At 53.5% G+C, this 19,463-nt stretch overlaps 1 protein-coding gene across 3 annotated transcripts; it reads left to right on the forward strand.

Moving 5' to 3' along the window:
* Positions 1–7,527: 7,527 nt before the first annotated feature.
* On the forward strand, positions 7,528–11,406 carry LOC116437154. Of its 3 annotated transcripts, XM_032094748.1 has the most exons (8): positions 7,528–7,687; positions 7,852–8,145; positions 8,520–8,558; positions 8,741–8,848; positions 9,377–9,401; positions 9,670–9,725; positions 10,285–10,316; positions 10,699–11,292. In XM_032094748.1, the coding sequence occupies exons 1-8, from the start codon at positions 7,654–7,656 to the stop codon at positions 10,768–10,770; spliced, it is 660 nt and encodes a 219-aa protein (XP_031950639.1). In that variant the 5' UTR covers positions 7,528–7,653; the 3' UTR covers positions 10,771–11,292. The 3 variants fall into 3 exon arrangements, with proteins under 3 accessions (XP_031950639.1, XP_031950637.1, XP_031950638.1); XM_032094746.1 differs by lacking the exon at positions 10,285–10,316 and having other exon boundaries at positions 7,529–7,687; positions 10,699–11,406; XM_032094747.1 differs by lacking the exon at positions 10,285–10,316 and having other exon boundaries at positions 7,529–7,687; positions 7,899–8,145; positions 10,699–11,406.
* The last annotated feature ends 8,057 nt before the right edge of the window (positions 11,407–19,463 follow it).

Raw genomic sequence — 19,463 nt, forward strand, 5'->3', positions numbered from 1 at the left:
GGAGGGACCTTGAGCTTCCTCAGGTGTTTTTCACAGAGACAGTCCATGGGTGGGGGTCACTGGGATACGTGACCAGGCACGGCCATGGCTGCAATGGAGCTTGAGACAAAAACACCTCTAACACCACTCAGACAGGGACTCAAGGCCCAAGCTTGAGCTTAAATGGAGCTTCTGGAATCTAAATGGAGCTCCTGAAGTTCGAATGGATTTTCAGGCTATGTGGATGGGGCCCCAACCTAGGAATATTGCTCTCTGCTTAGTTGTTAACCAGCCCTCAGTCCTGCAAGATCAGAGACCACAGAGTTTCAAGTTAAAACAGTTTCAAGAGCCAGCACAGACCAAGTTTGTGCCTCAGCTGCATTGTGCCTTCTGCTCCCATCTTATGTACCAGAGTGACCAAAATCTGGAAGCTGGCACAAAAACTGACGTGAGGAGCACTGATAAGACATCAAAGATCAGGGCATGCTTTTGGCCTAAAGCCAAAAGGCCAGGAGCTGGAAACACGGATATTTCCTTGAGGGAAGTGCTGATGCTTGCACATCTCTGGCTGGGGCCCTTCCCCACTTCTGTGGTTTGGCTTTCTGGAACATGCCAGTTAAAGAAGGACTTTCTTGGGACAGAAATCTGCCAAAAAGACCAAAGCAGAGCAGACAGGGCTTTACACTCTTCAGCTACACCTGCTGTGGGAGGACAAGGTGGGATGGGGCCGTCCCTGCTGCTCTTGCACTTTCTGCTGCTGAGGAAGCTGAAGCCACAACTGCCAGACCAAGCCCTGCTTCCCAAAGGTCGATGGTTGCTGTAGGGTTGAACCCACAGAAAACCGGGGATCCTTTGTTCTCCTTTTAGACAATGCCTGAACTGCACCATCAGAGCTGTTCTGGGACAGAAAAGGGTTGAAAGGGGAATAACTCAAACAAACTGTGAGGAGAACACTGGGAGCAAACCCAAGGGAAAGAAAAGGTGTGAAGATTGAGCTCTCAGGCATGGACCAAGAGTGCCCTGGAGAGACAAGCAGATCAGAGGATCCCCAGCAGCACTCCCAGGGCTCCAGGACACCAGAATGGCTCTCCTTGGAGTGGTCTGAGATGAGATCCCACTGTTTCTGGGGTCTCTCCCATTCCACTTTGTCCTCTTGTGATGTCAGTGGCCAGTTTGACCAGGACTGAAGACTTCCTGCAACTTGTTGTGTCTTCAATGGGAGCATGTAGAAGGAAGCGGGAGCTGGAGGTGAGGGGATGGAACTCAGAGAATATCCAGAGGGCACAGGCAGGTTTTGAGGTGAAATTTACACCAGAGCTGGTGGCAGCTCCGGGACAGGGCACTTGCTTGAATCCATTTTGGGTGGAGACATTTTGGCTTTCTCTAATTTGGCTGATGCACCATTTCTGAAAATAAAGTGACTTTCCAGGCTGTCCCTTGGACAGGCAGCTCACCCAGCGTGCCTGCTTGTCCCAGAAAGAGCAGTGGCAAGGAGCACTGAGCTAGCAGGAGATTCCCGTGCCAGGTCCTGGTTCTCACCCTTCAGCACCACCAAAATAGCCTTTGGATAACACCTAAACACAATTCCTTGTAACCTCCTTGACCAGAGCAGAGCCTCCAGGGCTTCAGATCTGCCCTGCTCTGCTCATTTGAACACAGAGACTCAGACTCCAGTTTCCCCCAGCAGCAGCCCAGCAAGGCACTGGGGTTTCTCTGAAAGCAGCTGTGGCTGTTGGTCAGGGGCCCTTGCTGGGGCTTTGTTCTTTCCAACACCTGCAGTAAGTGCTGGGACATGACCTTCAGCCCGGCTGGGTGAAGACCCTGCAGAAACCTTCTGCCCCTTCCCACCTGCTGTGAGACCTTGCTCAGGCTCCAAATGCCAGTCTGGAGAGGCCCAGGGCACTGCCAGGGTGTGCATTGTATCTGCCTCAGCTGCACAGGGCTCTGGATTCAGGGGCTCTGGCCCCATGCAGGGAACTTTGTCATGTCCTGTGTGTCTGGCTGAATGGCAGTGAAATTCCTGGCTGCAGCACAGGCAGCCGTGGGAATCCTACCCTGAGAGATCCAGTGCTGTGCATGGAGGTTTCTGGTGGCACTTGGGTGTTGTGTGGGTGTCCAGGAGATCACATGTCCAGGTGTGATCAGCAGGACACAAGGCTTACAGGAGACACACACTTTTCTGCAGCAGCTGAACATGGGGCTTGAAGCAGGAAAAGTTTTACTTTCACATGCATGCTGGCTGGGAACAGTGAGAGGTTTTGGAAACAAATCTTTTATCTTGCACCTGCAAGATTGTTATGCAGCTTGTTATGTTACTGACTGGAGAAATAGTTTGAAATGGGTGTTGTAGGGTTTGACCAATCATTCGAAGAGGTGGATGGTCAAAGGACCAATAACCTTATGCCATTCAAGCTAACCAGATTGTATAAACAAGTTTGGAAATTAATAAATAATTCCATCCCTTTCCTGGACTGAAGTCTATGTCATTTTTCTCGCCGTCCCCAGTACAACAGCGACACCCAGGCTCCTGCCCACTGCTTCAGGAACTCCCAGCAGCACCTTCCGCTGTTCTCCTCTGATTCCCAGCAAAGCCAGCGTGAGGATGAGCAGGAGAGCCAAGCTGAGCCAGGTTCATCCCTGGTGGAGCTGCATGGCTTGGGGACCCCTGTCCCAGGGACCTGAGCCCGCCTGTGCCTCTGTGCTGACACCACCTGAGAACTGAGCGGGGAGAGCAGCTGGAGTTCCAGGCACACCCGAGTGGAGAGGGAGATTTCTGTGGGGTGGGAAAGGCAGAACAGGAGCTGATAACTGGGGCAGGATGGAGCTGTGAGGGGGGTGGGCAAAGGAGGACCCACCCAAAGCAATGGTGCCAGGGCTTGGCATGGCCATGGCAGAGCTTTGGGAGTGCAGGTGTGTGGAGACCTACACAGAGTGTTCTGCCTTTCTGCTTTTGTGTCTCTGTCTGCCGTAAGATTTTGGAAAAAGCTGTGGAGATGAGACGCTCTCAGCAGTTTGTCCTGCATTCTCTCATCCTTCTTTGTTTTAATAAAATTTTCTATTCTCTCTATAATTGAATCTTCATACTTTTCATCTCATAATTCTTTAGAAATCTTTTTGAATTCTTTAGATTTCTTTTCATTCACTGTACCGACTTGGAATAATGGTGTAAATGAAATAAACACTCACAATTAAAAACATGGAAAACAATGCAGAAAAATGAAGAGAAAGCAATTGTTAGAGGTCAATATCGGTGGAATTTATTGTAGTAACTGAACGTTTGGTAACATTTAAAATTTCGCAGTGACTCAGGTATTTTTTTCTCACAGCAACACCAGAGCCAAGGCAGCTCGTTCCCTGGCCGGAAGCTCTGCTCTCAAGCTGCTGGGCACAGCACAGCCCCGCTGCCGTGGTTTTCCTCCCCACACTCACAGCCTGCACAAACACAGCAAAGCAGAGAGGAAACCTCTGCAAGGGGCTCCTCCTGTACAGCTCCTCTCCCCCAAGGCAATTCCTGCCCTGGGGACTATTTCACACCCTGGCTGAGCTTGCAGGTACCTCTGGAATTCCTCTGCTCCAACCCCACTGCTCCAGTCGGGCTGATTGCAGGTGCTTGCCCAGGATCAGGTACATCCAATGCAGCTGCCTACCCCAACAATCAAGTTTCCAAACTTTTCATGTGATTCTCTAAATCTGCCCTGAGTGACTCCCCTGGCTTCAAGTTTCTGTTCCTGAATTCCTGCGGGGCAATGGAGCCCCTTAAAATAGAAACATTCTGGCTCACCAACCTGAAAAACCTCTCAAACTGCCCTGAGCACAAACCCGTGGGTGAGGCAGCTCTCCTGTGGAGCAGAGCTGTGCCCTTCTGGGGCTCCATGGATGGACAGCCCGGGGCAGCTCTGCTGTCACCAGAGGTTTGTGTGGGAGCAGCTGAGTCCAGCACCCGCTGTCCTTACCATGAGCTCAGAACAAATGAGAACAACAGGCTTGGGGTTAACATGTCTTCACTTCTGCACTTCTAGGTTAAAACACACTTTACTCAGATTTAATTTGTTCTGGTTGTTGTTTCCTCTCCCATGATGTTCCCAATATCAGCTGTGAACTGGGAGGGAGGAAAGACTCTGGTCCTTCCCAGTTCACACAGAATGGCTTTTCCCTTGGAACAGAGAAATGAAGGGCTGGGCTCTGGTCACAGACCTTTAGCAGTGCCCTGATGGTCAGTCCCTGCCCTGAGAGAGCCTCCTGTGCTCTCAGAGTTGGCAGAACTGCACCCATGAGGAGAACACCAGCCCTGCAAAGCCCAGCTCTGTCAGTGAGACAGGCCTGTACAGCTGTGGTGAATGTGCACAGCCCCAGAACCTCCTCCCTGAGGACACTTTGCTGTCGGGGGGAGATCAGAGCAGGATGGTCAGTGCTGGCCTGAGCAGCCACAGGGGTCCAGCAGCCCTCTCCAGCCTCCCCCAAAGTGGTGCCCTGGTTTGGCCTGATGGCTGCACGTCCCCCAAAGTGGCACAGCTGGAACAGTCCAAGAGCTCTCTCAAGTCCTTACTGAGTATCTCCAGACCTCCCACATTGAGCAGGAGGGACATAAGGGCAGTTGAGAGCGATGGAAAAAGTAAAAAATCCAAATAATGTTCTAAGGAGATGGCTCCAGGGTGCCTGTATTACCAGCACTGTCACTTGTGTCTGTGTTGGGCTTGGCCAAAATGGGTTTGGCTTCCGGTATGGGGAAGGGCCCTTGCATTTGTGGTGCAGAGAAAAAGCAACCTCTGTTCTGTGCTCAAGGTAAACGGGCACCTCAAGGGAGGAACAGGCACCTCAAGGGAAGAACCGCTAAAGCAAACATCAGCGTTTTGGACATCAGGAATGTCTTGGTTTGAAAGACAGGTGTCTGCTAAGGAAGGAAGGAGCCTCCCTTGGAATGGAGAATATGACCCTCTTCCCTCCAAATTATTATAACTTCGAAATTAAGGGGCTTTCAGGCAAAGATATGGGAAAATGAATAACAGTTCTTTACTAATATATCTACTCAAGACAAACAAACAACAACAGTGGCAGCCACAACAAACAGAACAAGAGTCCCAGTAACAGCCTTGTCCCGGCCGGAGGCACTTTCCCCCCGGTGCAGTTCCGGTCACGGCCGGCAGGGGCGCTGGTGGCTCCCGGCCGGGCAGGGCGGGTGCGATGGTTCCCCCGCGGCTGCAGGGGGCGCTGTGGCGCGGGTCCCGCCGTCTCTCTCCGTGTGGACGATGGCGGGCACAGCCGGCAGGAAGGGATGGAGAAGGAACTTCCTTTACGAACCCCATGGGGAAGCTGATCCCTGTGCCCCCTCTGGATTGCAAAAGGAGCTGTAGCACGAGCCTCAGGAGAAGCACGCTGGAACAGCAGGACCTCCCGGCAGGCAGAGGGTGAACAGCTACGGTGTAGCACAAACACGGCGCAGATGGCAGAGGCATGGCAGGGGTTGGGCAGCAGCAGCAGCCCGGCTCTGGGACACGGCAGAGAGAGACTCCCCGGGATTTCTCATCGGTGCTGGCTGGAACCTGGGTCCGGGCTGTGCAGGGGGGGGCAGTCCCTGGCGGGAAGTGGGGTGTTCCCAGGTCCTGGGTGGCATGCACTGGCTCTGGGCTTCACGACAGCAGAGCAGTGAGAGAAGCCAAGCCAGCAAGCTCAGTCGCAGTGCCGAAGCAAAAATAAACCGAAAAGAAGCAGGCAAAACCCACAGGAACAGCAGGATCTCTGGCCCGAGATACCGGCCATGTGTGTCTCATCAAACAGCCCATGCTGGAAGAGAGGGGCTGCCTTTTGCACCATCCCCAACGCCCTCCAGAAACGCCGGCTTGGCTCCCGAACATCGTGATAGCCCCAGAGCCAGGGAGGATAGGGGGTGGGGACAGCTGCCACCCCTGGCCACAAACAAAACAAAACAGATGAAAACCCCACAAATGGGATGGAATGGGATAACACATCATCCCCAACACAAGGAACCTCTAGAAAATCTGGCTCAGACATCAAAGCGCCTCAGCAAAATGCATGCAAAGGACATAGATGCAATCCTCTTTAAGAGGAACTTGGATAGAGGGGTGTCCAAGGCAATCTGAGCAGGAAAAGATTTGGGTCCCCCTTGATGAGCAGTTTTATATAAGACCCACAGTTCACAGTCAGTGAAAGTCAGCACAACATCTGAGCAGTTGGGAGCACAAGAAAAAACCATCATTTCCTATTTGTTTGTCAATCTAATGAAGTGAAAGGTGGAGTGCAAACAGGCAGGAGGGGTGAATCCAAGGGAATGACAGCTGCAGAAACTGTGGATACATCTCCTTGGTCCAGGCTGACAGCTCCTGGTGGCTCCTGTGGGGAGGGGATGGAGCAGGTGGCACTGCAAATGTCATGCACGGGGATGTTTTGGTCTCAGTGAATTTCACAGCCCAGACATGTCTGACTCTCCCAGTCCTGGAACAAGGAGATATCCTGCCATGTTGTCCCTCCAGCAGATATTGGAGCTGTAGAAATTCCCCACAAGGACCAGGCCCTGTGAACGTGAAGCTGCTCCTGTCTGTCAGTAGAGGCCTCATCCCCTTGTTCTCCCTGCTCAGAAGGCCTGGAGCAGACTCCCACTCTAACATCACCTGGAGCTCTGCTCTCTTTAATCCTCACCCTGGAGCTCTCCCTTGGCTCCTCACCCATCCTCAGGGAGCTCCATGCAATCCAGGTTCTCTCTCATATCTGGCAGAAGAGCTGGGAGTAGCAGTGAGGAGAGGGCAGAGCAGGGTGGGGGCCAAGTGTCAGGAGGGCTTTGCAGAGAGGAGGCAGCCCCAGAGGGACAGGCACACACGGCTCGTGCTCTGGGCTCGCAGGGTGCGGAAATGAAAGCGGGGCCTCTGCAGGCTCAGCGGCCACAGTGGGGGCTGAGGCAGGGCCCCCGCTGGCCACAGCTGCTCGGTGTGGGATGGTCCTTCCACCCTCAAAGATGCAGCAGGACCAGTCCCAGGCACGCTGCAAGCCCCGGGCCAGGCAGCTCTTGCAGCGCTGGGCAGAGCTCAGCCCACAGCAGACGCTGCAAGGAGAGGCTGTGGCTGCAGTGCCCCAAACAATGCTGGCCCAGGGGGGATGTGCCAGGCTGTCTCCTGCTCGCCCGGCCTTCCTCCTCCTCCTCCTCCTCCTCCTGCTGCTGCTGCTGCTGCTGGGTGAGTTGGGGATGGCTTTGCCTTGGGGCTCAGCACTGCAGGGCTGCTGAGCGGGGCAGGACAGGGCCCGTGCTGGGCCCAGGGCAGGCCCCAGGGGAAAGGGTGTGTGGAGCAGCCGTGCAGCACTGAGGGGCAGAGCTGCTCTGGGGAGGGCAGCAGGAACAGTGCTTCCTCCAGCTCCCATGGACCTCTGAGCCAAGGGGGCAATCTCCAATTCCTCTAAAGGGGTTCTGTTCATAGTGTGAGACACGGGAGATGCTAAAATGCTTTAGGGAGCCAGCAGCATCCATCTGGAATCAGAAGCCAATCCACAATCGGCTTAAAGTATAAATCTGGGAGATCAAGCAGATGCAGTCGGGAGCCCCATGGGTGGGAAGGTGCTGGCCCAGCAGACTCAGCAATGGGAACATGGACAGGGGCACGGGGCTGAGCTGGGCTGCTGCCCATCTGACCAAACCCCTCTGTGCCCCACGGTGCAGGTGCTGCTGTGATGGCCCAGGACATCTGCAGCTCCCCAGGGCATGGTGAGTACAGGGACAGGTCCTGTAAGGGGAGTTGTGTGGGACTGGAGATGGGAAGGGAGAACATCTTTGTCCCCCATGTGTGAAGCCCTGGAGGGGAAACTCTATCCCTTCCTGCCCAGACACCACTAACACTGTCCCGAGCCATCCCTGTGCCATCTCTCCAGGTGACCTCCCAGCTCCTGCCTTTGACGTGACCCCCACTGCTGCAAAGGAAGGAGAACAGGTCATATTGCAGTGCCAAATTTCTTGGAAATCTCCTGTCACCAGAATCATCTTCTGCAAGGACGGGGTGCAGGTGCACAGCCTGAAAGCCCAACAGGGACAGGGGAACTACGTCACCTTTTTCCCCATGGCAAGGGAGAACGCAGGGACATTCACATGTGGATACCAGCAGAAGGACAACAGCAACCGAGTGAGGAACTCTGCCCTCAGTGCTCCCACAAACCTGAGGGTCACAGGTGAGTCGTGGCACTGGGGCACACACAGGAAACATTCCCAGATCTCCCAAGACCCCAGGGGGGGGAGGGGATGCTGCCCTGCCCCACGGCATGTCCCTTGGAATGCTGAGGGTCAGGGTGCAGTTCAGCACAGCCTTGGGCACCAGGGACACTCCTGCCAGTCCCAGCAGAGCATCCTGCTCCTCTCCTGCCCCAGCATCACAGAAAGGGCAGAGTGGTGGTGCCAGAGCTAATGCAGAGCCACAGCTGAGCAGGGCATTCATTTATTGATCCCCACAGTTGATAGAGGGTGGATTGGGAGTCCCCACAGTGTCTCAGTCTGGGCAGGACCTGGGGGAGCTGCAGACTCTCTCCCTGTCCCTTTCTCCTCCCAGGCAGCGGGTCCAGCTCCCAGGCAGGGACATTCACTGATGGTGAGTGATTCACTCCCTCACACCCAATGTCCCTCAGCATTGGGCCAAGGCTGCCCAGCTGCCAACACCAGGATACTGGGAGGTTCATCAGCCAGGACTTGGCTTGGCTCTAAGGGCATATCCTTCTCTCCTCTTTCACTCCCCATAACACACCCTCTTCTCAACATCTTCTTTGTGCACAGATATCACTCCAACGTGCCTCCAGACCAATTACAGAGACATCATGATAGGGCTCGTGGTCATCTCTCTCCTCCTTCTGGCTGCAACCACCTATTCTTTTGTGAGGAAAGGTGAGTGATTTCTTGATATTGAAGCTTGAGAAGCATCCTGATGCAGGGCTGCTGCTGTCTGACCTCTGCTGGTTGAGGATGGTCGGCTCTTTACCCCATATCAAAGAAAGTTGAACTTCTCAGGCTTTTCCTTTGTCACTGACAGATGTAAATCTGCAGAGATGACAAAAACTTTACCAAAGGAATGACTGTCCTTGAATGCCAAAATGTGTAGAGAGAAACCAAATGCATCCCTGCCCCAGGCACACATTGGCTCCCATCCTCTGGGAACAAGGATTGAGGCTCTGAGCTGCCCTGAGTGCAGCCAGCACAGCTGCTCCACACTCTGGCTGAGCACAGCTGCTGAGAGCTTGGGAGAAACCAGGCTGGGAAAGGGGATTCAGGGTTGTGAAGGCTGGGACAGAAAAATCCCTCTCCCAGCGAGGTGTGGAGGTTCAGCCCATCATCTTCACTGCTTGGTCCAGAGCAGGGAAAGGCAGGGCTGTGCAGGAACTCTGCCTCCCACCTCTGCCTTTCTTTTCCTTGCAGGGGCCTGCAGAGAGAGATGCCAAAGGTGAGCAGCAATCCCTGGGGGCTGCGGGGCTGGGGCTGATGGAGACGGGGGAATCCCGGCTCCCTGGGTTGGTCCTTGTCCAGGGGCAGCATGGTCTGTGCCCGTGGGGGGATTCCCCCATGGTGCAGGCAGGGAGGAGCAGGGCTTGCCCTGGCCTTGACTCCAGCCATGGACCTGATGCAAGACAGAATCATCCATGGCAATGACTCCAATGGGCTCATCACAGTCTGGGCACAGACCCCAAAACTCTTTCCCCAACTCTCTCCAGGCAGCAGCAAGTTCCCAGCCACGAGGCCAAAGTGACCGAGGACAATGAAATACAGTGTGAGTACCAACACTTTCCTACAGGTTACCCACAGCCCCCTCTGTCTGTGGGACCCCCTTCTTGTGGCCTGGCTGCCCTCCAGCACCACCAGAATCCCTGAGCCCATGGGCCGGCCCTGCTGCAGCCTCAGGAGCTGCACTGAGTTGCAGGGACCTGCCCCAAACCCCCTTTCCATGCTCTCCATCCCTCCTCTCACAGCAGGACCTTTCCCAATTCCACATGCAATCCCAGCAGTTCATGTCCCAGTGGCATTTGCAAAACCACTGCCCATGGCACAAGGGCAGATCTCTCCCCACGCCGTTGCTCTGCTCCTTCCCTGCACGCACGGCCCAGCTCCTGCCTGCAGAAGAAAGGTGACAACAGACCCCCCATCCCTGCTCTGCATCCACAGAGGGAAGGGCAGCTTCCTCTGCTGCCAGGAGTGGGGTGAGATTAGGGGGACACAGGGCAGGGGATTCAGTCTTGACTCTGGGGAATTTGCTGTTCAAAGGCAGGGTGGGGCTTCTCCCTCCCAGAACAGGAAGCAAGGGCTCACTCTGTGCTTTTTGCCCCCACCAGACTCCACCATCGCCCACGTTGGACACAACAGGGTGAGTTGGGCACAGCCTTGGTGCCAAAGCAGGGAGCAGTGCCCTGGGGATGGGATGTGAGTGTCAGGGTCTGTGCTGGTGGCTTGGTGGGGAGTCCCACTGGGCCATACCCGCTAAGAGCCAAAAGGAAGCATTGGCAGAAATAGACATTTCCGAGATATTTTTTCATGAAACCACTTTATTGAATTTTCTCAGCATCTTCTGCAAATATTCTCCCTGTATAAACATCTTATGCTGAAATGTCAGATACAAAAATCTGGGGGTTCCAAGTGGGAAATAAAATCAAACCAAAACTGAAAGAAATCTGGAGCCCAGGGCCAGAGGTTTGTGCAGGGCTTGCAGCCAGCAGCTGAAATAACAGGCTTTCCTTTTCCCTCTAAAGCCGGGCAGGCAGGAGCTGAACAGCAGCACAGAATACGCCCCGGTGAGGCCCTCCCGCAGCCAGCCCCGGTAGCTCCAGCACGGCGAGTGCCCCGGGACAATCGCCCACGCCGGCCTTTGCTCTCTGGCACAGCTCCTGCACTGGGAAAATGGGGCTGGGGGGTCCAGCTGGGGCTTGCTTGGGCTTGGCTGTGCTGGCCAAGGGCTGGCAGCTGGGAGCCTTGGGGCTGCTCCTGCAGCTGCTCCTCTGACCATGGTCTCCACCTCTCCCTTCCCACCCCCACTCCCACCCACCATGGCACAGTGGGGTTTTCAGGCCTCCCTGCAGCTCCCAGTGGGTTTGTCCCCGTCCCCAGGACCCTGCCGTGTGCCAGCCCCTTGGCTCGTGTTCACCAGCTCTTGTGGGGAATTGCCAGGGCTTGGCTTGGGAGGGCAACACCTCCCCACAAGGCCTGGCCAGGCCAGCATGGCTACACCCAGCCCTTGCCACCTCATCAGAAATGTATTCTGGATGATTTAAACCAAATCTGTGTCTGTGACTTGCACGTGTATTTACAATGTCTGATGGATCAATACACACAAAATCTCTCCCATATATTGTACACGGACACGTTGTCATGATCTGGTTTTAAAGATACTAGAAATGCCTCTGCCCAAATTAAGGTGCAATTGAGACCATATGCCAGTGACAGTAGTATTGGTTTTATTTGATAGTAAATATGAGAGAGAGAGAGAGAGAGAGAAAAGAGAGACAAAAGAAGAGAAAGACATAGAAAGTAGGTGGTGGGACAGAAAGAGAGTGACAGAGACAGAGTAAAGAAAATATCACCATCTGTGCATCCCACTGGTGTCCCGGTGATCCTCTCCAGCTGGTCTTCTTGGTGGTGATGGTTATTGTGGTGGTCAGCACCTGGCCTGAAGGCCTCACAATAATAATTAATCCCATTTTATAACTCCCTCTTTTATAACTGAAATAATTAAGACATAACTGAAATCATGTAAGCACCTTGACCAGTAGGTTATGCAATCTGACCAGTGTGGACTGTTGGAGAGCAGGCCCAGGCCGCTGGGGATGCGAGCAGCTATTGGCTGGTTGGCTGGGTGGCAACTGGCTCAGCCCATAGGGATCGACCCCGTGGAGCTTCAACTCTATGTAAAGTAAAGGAGGACTCAATAAAAGTTGGCTGTTGTGCATGAACCCAGTATGTCTTGTCGCTTGTCTGTCTTCGAAACTGCGACAATTGGTGACCCCTGGACATGATACAAGAGCTGCCGCAGGTATAGCGGGGAGACAGACGGGGCATCAGGGAGAGCTGCCCGCAGCCTTTGAGCTGTGAAGAGCGGCGGGATAGCCGCGGGGCAGCGGGGAGAGCTGCCCACAGCCTTCAAGCTGTGAAGAGCGGCGGGATAGCCATGCTTGGTCTGGACCTTCCCTTCTACTTTTTTTTTTCTTTTTCCTTTTTTGTAATTGGGAGACATTGCCAGCATGAGTGCATGGGTTTCAGCACTGAAAGACCCCGTACTACAGGTGTGGACTTCGTTTTTAACAAAAAAAGGGATAAAATACGACAAGCAGGCTTTAACAACCTTAATCACATGGTGTAAGAGCCACAGACTAGACATCTCCGAGGGGACTGGAAAAGTGGAAGCGGGCTGGCAAAACTATAATCGAAGCAGCCTCCATAGGAAATGAGACAGCCATTAATGTGATAAAGGCTTGGAGGCTTATAGTGGACTTGCTAAAACAATTAAAAACTGAGAATAATGCAAGGATGATGCTGGGAATACTGCGAGCGCTGCCCACTGAGGCCAGCAGCGAGGAGAGGGCACCGGGAGAGGCAGCAGGAGGTGTGGATGCTGCACTGGGTGCGCAAGAGAGCACCTCGGCCGAGCAGGGCTGCGCTGCTGGCTTGTGCCAGGACGTTGCCTCCGGGGAGCGTTCCGCAACCAAGCAGGGCTGCGCTGCCAGCCCATGCCGGGGCATCTCCCCCATGCAGCGCCACGCGGCCGTGCGGAGCCACACCGCGTGCCCATGCTGGGACATACAGTTTATGGAAAGCGCTGCCACCGAACCAAACGGTGGAGCCGCCCCTCATGGCCGCGCTACATGAAACAAGTGTCCTCCAGCCCCTCTGTGCCCTGCCTCCCACAGCTGCAGAGCAGCGCTTAAAGCTGGCCACTGCAGGACCATGTCCAGCTGCTGCCAAGTCTCTGGCCACTGCCAAGCCGCTACTAGCAGGCATTCTGTGACCATGCCTGGCGGTGCTGGCTGCGAAGTTTCTGTGGAAACAGAGCGTCCTGCAGCTACATTGAACGCGCCTGCACAGCCATCACAAAAACGCTCGCCCGAGACAGACACGCTGTCAGAGGCGCCTGATCCCCGCTTAAGCGTCACGCCTGGAAATAGCGGTGGACCATGAAGTCCTAATGTCGCTGCTGCCACAGCAGCAGACACGCCGCTATTACCGGAGCTGGAGCTGTCCCCAGGATGTATAGCAACAAAGGATGTGAGAGAGACCAGAAGAGAGACACAGAGCCATCCTCCCCCTTTGGAACACTGCGATATTGTCACTGTCACTACAGTGCTGATAGCCCTGCCAGGACAGCACCACAACCAGACACACTTGCACAGGCAAAAGCCTCACGCCTTCTTCCATCAAGGTGTTCCAGCTCTAAGTTTCTCATGGTCTTAAAGTTTCCTGTTCATAGAGTTAAGTTGTTAAGTTGTAACTTTTACGTTCATAAGCCTGCTGCATGCCACTTGGAGAGTTTGTATCACTGGTAATCCTATTTGACAGCTTTTGAATATGATTGTTACATCACCAATGATACAACGGGATCCATCTCTGGCTGAAAGGGCCTAGGCCTGTTGAGCCATGTTTGTCACCCTGTCTCCAAGGGCCCTGGAGACAGGATGACAGATGCTGCTTTTATATTTAAAAACAAAAAGGGGGAATTATTGTGGTGGTCAGCACCTGGCCTGAAGGCCTCACAATAATAATTAATCCCATTTTATAACTCCCTCTTCTATAACTGAAATAATTAAGATATAACTGAAATTATACAAGCACCTTGACCGGAAGGTTATGCAATCTGACCAGTGTGGACTGTTGGAGAGCAGGCCCAGGCCGTTGGGGACGCAAGCATCTATTGGCTGGTTGGCCAGTGTCAACCGGTTCAGCCCATAGGGATCGGCCGCGCGGAGCTTCAACTCTATATAAGTAAAGGAGGACTCAATAAAAGTTGGCTGTTGTGCATGAACCCAGTGTGTCTTGCCGCTTGTCTGTCTTCAAAACTGCGACAGATGGTCTCCCCAAAAAGCATAGAATCCGAGGGATTAATACACCCTCAGGCCAGGTGGCAATGTCCAGGTACGTCCCTTGGAGGGGGTGGCAGTCTCTTGCAGCAGACTCTGTATCTGTTGCATCACATGCAGTCCTGTGGTGCAAGGCCTCTGGGGAGCGCTTTGGGGAGCCTTTGATGGATTATGACACCCCTCAGCTGCCTCTCACATGAGTGTCCTGTGGATGTGCCCTGTGGGACTGGGGGGTTCCACAGCTGGGCCAATTTGTGTAAGGGAGGATGGGTGTTCACTGCTTCTCACCAGAGGTTACACCACGCACCCGAAACTTCCCCTGCCCCCTCATTTCTGTCAGCTATGGTCTCCTCCAGCCCAAATCCAGCCAGAGGTAACTCTCAGCACAGCTGCTGGGTTTGGCTCTCTTGTGGATGCATTCCTTTCCCTCAGCCTGTAGAGGGATTCCTTGTGGAACAGGGGCATATGATACCCCTGGAAAGACTGGACAACCCAGGGTTGCTGAGGAAAAGCCCCTGAACTGGCCCCTGGCTTCAGGCAAGCCTGGAAAGCACCTGGCTGCAGGCAGCTCTGAAAGTCCTTGGCAAAGTTATACACTGCTTGTCTCCCCTGCGGATTAGAGGCCGTCTAGAGGGACTGGGCGTGAATCTTTGCAAAAGTAGATATAAGCTTGGGTAGTTAAAGAGTAAAGCGGAGAACGATGCTCAGATCGTATTGGTGCATGTGTCGTTACTCTGGCTAGCTCTCCAGCACTCGGGCCTCCCCTAAAATCAGCCTTGTTTTTCCCTAGGCCTGAGATGATTGAACAATAGCATCCTCTTTATCTTATCTAGGTGGTTTAACTCACAGCCCAAAGTCCCAGTCTGGCATCTTCAGGGAGGCTTCTTTGGTTGTAGCTTCTGTACACAGTTTTTGTTAAAATGAGCAAAATTTTATATCAATGTTTGAGGCATGAACTATTTCAGTCTCTGACACATGTGAGCACCTGGAGCGGACATCTCCATCCCACTGTGTCCAATGGAACATGTGTGTCCATAAAGTGTGGAATCCAGCTCTGGGTGTAGTGTTCTTTCTGCCCACACCAATGCTCACATGGATGCACAGGTCCACAGGGACACAGGCACTGCTGTGCTCACACCCAAGGACACCTCCAAGATGCTCCTTCCTCTACCTCATCATTTTCCTGTCCCTCAGTTTCCTAGAGGTTCCTGTCTGTTCAACAGTGGCACCTGGGAAAGGGAGGGAACCCTGGAGGAGATTTGCCTGTCACCCCAAACAGGGACCTGTCTCCACCCCCATCTCTGAGGTCCCCTCCTGCCTGTTGGGGAGAGGGATGGGGATCCTTCACTCCCTGAGGTGCATTGACAGTGTCCTGCCCAGACACTGCCCAGCCCCACACAGGGGCCTGTGCAGGACCCCCTGGGCTGAGGGGCTCAGGGCTGAGGAGGGATCCCCCTGGCCAAGGGCCCTGACAGCCCTGGGGGCTCAGTCCCTGCCAGCCCTCCTGCACTGGCAGCCACCCTCATGCCTGCCACAGAGGGCTCCAGCCCTCTGGCCCTGCCCTCAGGAGCCCCCAGGATCACGGTGGTGCCCCCAGGGAGGCTCTGGCACTGCCCCAGGGATGTGGCTGCACCCACACCTGCACTGGCACCAGTGCCACCAGCCCACAGGGCTTCCACAAAGGCCAGGACACAAGGGGACAGTGTGGAAGTGAGAAGAGCCCAGAGCTGACAAGAGCACGTCCTGCTCTATTCCCTTGCCAGCCCTGCAGGGAAGCAGCAGCCCTGACTCCCAGGCAGCAGAGAGGCAGCCGAGGCTGTGAGGGGCAGCGCTGGGGCTACCAGGGCTCTCCTTAATGGGACCTTGTGGGAATGGACACAGGCAGGTGGCCAGAACAACCACAAAACCGCTGCCGGCCTGTCGTGGTTGCAGGCCGCTGCGTCTTCCAGAAAGCGTCCCAGTTGAGGCTGCTTCAGCTGGAACCACGCTGCTTGGCACTCAGCCTCTGCACCACAGAGCTGGGCTATGCCCACAGAAGCCACGCACACGTATGGCACCAGATAGCTCTTGAGTGTGTCACCGAGAAGAAAGGGGCGGGTGATGAGGCTGACAGCTGGTCTGGGGGCCTCACAGAGTCAGACCTAAAGACAGTCAGAATTTACCTGGGAGAATTTTACAGTGAAATTTTGCAGCTTCAGTGAAACCCACACGGAAAGCCAAGAAGATAATCAATGAGAGAAGATGTTCTGGACACGAGGAGAGGATGTTCTTGTTATGGGACATTAAGAGTGTACAAGGAAGAACTTGTGGATAATATGTAACAACTATACCTTTGCTTGTATAGCTAATTGTTTTACAGCTTGAAAGGTCGTTTATTAGATAGCCTTGTCATTGTTTGTTAAGCAGCCAATCTCAATAAGCCACAGCCATTGTGAAGACATATAAGAATAGCAGTAGAGAAAATAAAAAAACTGCTGGCTTTGGATTACAACAAGTGTGTGCTGTTATGTTTATCTTGACAAAGCCATGGGCAGGAGGGGCCCTTCACGCAGAGCTCCACTGGTGTTTATTGCCGAGTGCATGAAGGGTTCCTGGGGTGAAGGACCAAGGATACAGGAGGGTCCAGGGTATAAGTATGAGGGGAGGAGTAAGGGCCAGGGACCAATGGAGAAAGAGCTGAGGGGAGGAGCTTGGGCAGGGCTAGGGTATACAACCCAATGGGGAAACATGGAGGGAAGGTCCAAGGACCAAGGGCTAATGGGAAAGCAGGGAAGGTAGAACATTCTAGGACATGAACTTATGAGGGGTACAGAGGGTGGAGAGTTAGCAAACCAATCGGGGTAACAGAACTGGGGTACATTAACTTAAAGTGACAGAGCACCTTGGGAGAGGCCCTTTCGATCACCCTGCCTTAAGGCTTACCCAAGGGGGTTGAGTCAAACTTTGGGGCTGTCTCCCCACCCCCAGCTCCCCTGGCCCACAGGCCGCCCCCGGCTCGGGGGCAGCCACCATAACACAAAACCATGGCTGCAAAGCAAAGAGTAAATTTATTTCATTACTCTCACCAGAGGATCCCAAAGCAATACCCAGGTGGAGACACACAAGCGGGAACGCAGGCCACTGTCAGGCTCAGTCCATCCCAGAGGCCATGCCAGCAGCCGGTGGGGCTGCTCTTTGCACCTATTTGTTCAAGGGCCTGCACACACATCATTTCCCATCATGCTGTGACCTCCCTGGGCTTTTTATGATCTCTGAGCTTTGACCTTCTCTCTCGCAAAAGAGGGAGCTCAGGCATGTCAATGAGAGTGCCTCCAAGTCTTTCCAAACACCTACATTATCTTGACACAGAAATTCTACCTCTCAAAACAGACAGAGGATAAGCAGCAATAGGTGTAATAGATGGGGTTTCCCATGCTGATTTTCTCCAGGCCTTGGCATTCCCAGCTGCAAGGTCTCTTGAACACATCTACCATCCTTCTTCTCTCCATTCTTCTGCTTTCAACACTTTCCTCCCAACATTCCACCCCCTCGCTCAAGAAACCACTACCCCTGGGGCTGGAAGTGTAGGACAGGGCAATTTGCAGAGACACTTAATGGAGCAGTTGGAAAAGAGAAATAAACATACAATTCTCTAAGGGGAATGTCCCAGTCCTCCTGTCAGGGAATTTAACCACTCAGCAGTCAAGGCACCTCCCCATAGGCAAAGGGGTTTGGCTGTGGGTCATGTCCCAGGCACGTGCAGTGGGAGCTGATCAATGTCCACAAGCTGGGTGTGCATGCATAGCTTGTGCAGGTTCCTCAGCAGAAGTCCTATCATCCCCTTCCCTATTACTTTGTGGCTCAAGCGAGTCATCCTTCTGATGGGCTGAGACATGTCTTATTTTAAAGGGATGATCTTGTACATGTTGCCAGTTTTGTTGCCATGTATCTGTCCCCATACAGGGTATTTCTGTACATGCCAATCTTCCTGGGCCCAGAGGAAGGTGTAACCACATCCTGAGGCTTTTGTGTACAACCCAGCTGTCAGTATAGAAGTGATGTTCCTGCCCTTCCAAGATGGCAAGGGATGCTGCAACAAATTCAGCACCTGCCTCAATTTCTTGTTATGACTCTGCCATAATCAATATATGATCAATATAATATCAATCATCAATATATCAGTGAACAGTGATAGCACCAGACCAGAGCTGCTGCATCAGCTGCCACCGTCTGGTGACAAATGGACTGTGTTTGTATCTCTGAGATAATACCTGAAAAGTATATTGCTTTTGTTGCCAGGTAAAGGAGAACTGGTCCCGACCTCCTGAAGCAATGGGTCTTGAAAAGAAGTCATTAGCAAGATCTCCTACCGCTTTCCAGGACGTATTGGTTTTATATGGCCTGGTTTTTGTAGTGGGGCTGCTACAGGAGTGGCTTCTGTGAGAAGCTGCTGGAAGCTTCCTCCATATCTGGCAGAGTCAACTCCTGACAGCTCCGAAGATGGACATGCTGCTGGCCAAAGCTGGGCCAGTTAGAAATGGTGGTAACACCTCTGTAATAACATATGTAAGAAGGAAAAAAACAATGTTTGCACAGATGTAACTGTGCTCAGAGAAGAGTGGGGTGAGAACATGTGAGGAGAACAACTCTGCAAACACCAAGGTCAGTGAAGAAGGAGGCGCAGCAGGTGCTCCAGGCACCAGAGCTGGGATTCCTCTGCAGCCTGTGCTGAAGACCATGGTGAAGCAGCTGTGCCCCTGCAGCCCATGGAGATCCATGCGGATGCAGAGATCCACCTGCAGCCCATGAAGGAGCCCATGCCAGAACAGGTGGATGCCTAAGAGGAGGCTGCAACCCTTTGTGAGTGCCACGGGTAGAGAAGCCCCAGCTGGAGCAGCCTGTCCTTGAAGGACTGCACCTCATGGAAGAGTGACCCACTCTGCAGCAGTCTGGGGAGTACTGTTGCCCGTGGGATGGACTCACATTGGAGAAGTTCATGGAGAACTGTTCTCCCTGGGAGGGACCCCAGGATGGAGCAGGGGAACAACTCCTCTCCCTAAGAAACCACGGGTGATGAACTGACCATAAACCTCATTCCCTGTCTCCTTGCACTGCTGAGGTAGGAGGTAGAGCTTGGAAGGAGGGGAGGTGTGGGGGTGAGGATGTTTTTAAGGGTTTATTTTACGTCTCATTATCCTGCTCTGATTTTGTTAGTAATAAATTTAATTCATATCTCTAATTAGAGCCTGTTTTTCCCCCGATGGTATTTGATGAGTGAACCCTCCCGGTCCTTATCTTAACCCATGAACCCATCATTATATGTCCTCTCCCCTGTCCAGCTGCAGAGGGGAGTGAGAGGCTTTGGTGGGTGCCTGGAGTCAGGTCAACGTCAACCCACTGTAGGGTGCCACAATGTCACATTGATTTCGTGAGGCCCCATAGTGTCACAGTGCCAACTTGGATCCTTGGGC

This window comes from Corvus moneduloides, chromosome 33, assembly GCF_009650955.1.
Source record: "Corvus moneduloides isolate bCorMon1 chromosome 33, bCorMon1.pri, whole genome shotgun sequence".
Lineage (NCBI taxonomy): Eukaryota > Metazoa > Chordata > Aves > Passeriformes > Corvidae > Corvus > Corvus moneduloides.

Bases quoted from the DNA above. Each gene is read 5' to 3' on its own strand.
- LOC116437154 (XM_032094746.1), top strand. From the start codon at position 7,654: ATGGCCCAGGACATCTGCAGCTCCCCAGGGCATG. The intron at 8,849-9,376 runs GTGAGTGATTTC...TTTTCCTTGCAG, and splicing joins CTATTCTTTTGTGAGGAAAG to GGGCCTGCAGAGAGAGATGC. The intron at 9,726-10,698 runs GTGAGTACCAAC...TTCCCTCTAAAG, and splicing joins CGAGGACAATGAAATACAGT to CCGGGCAGGCAGGAGCTGAA.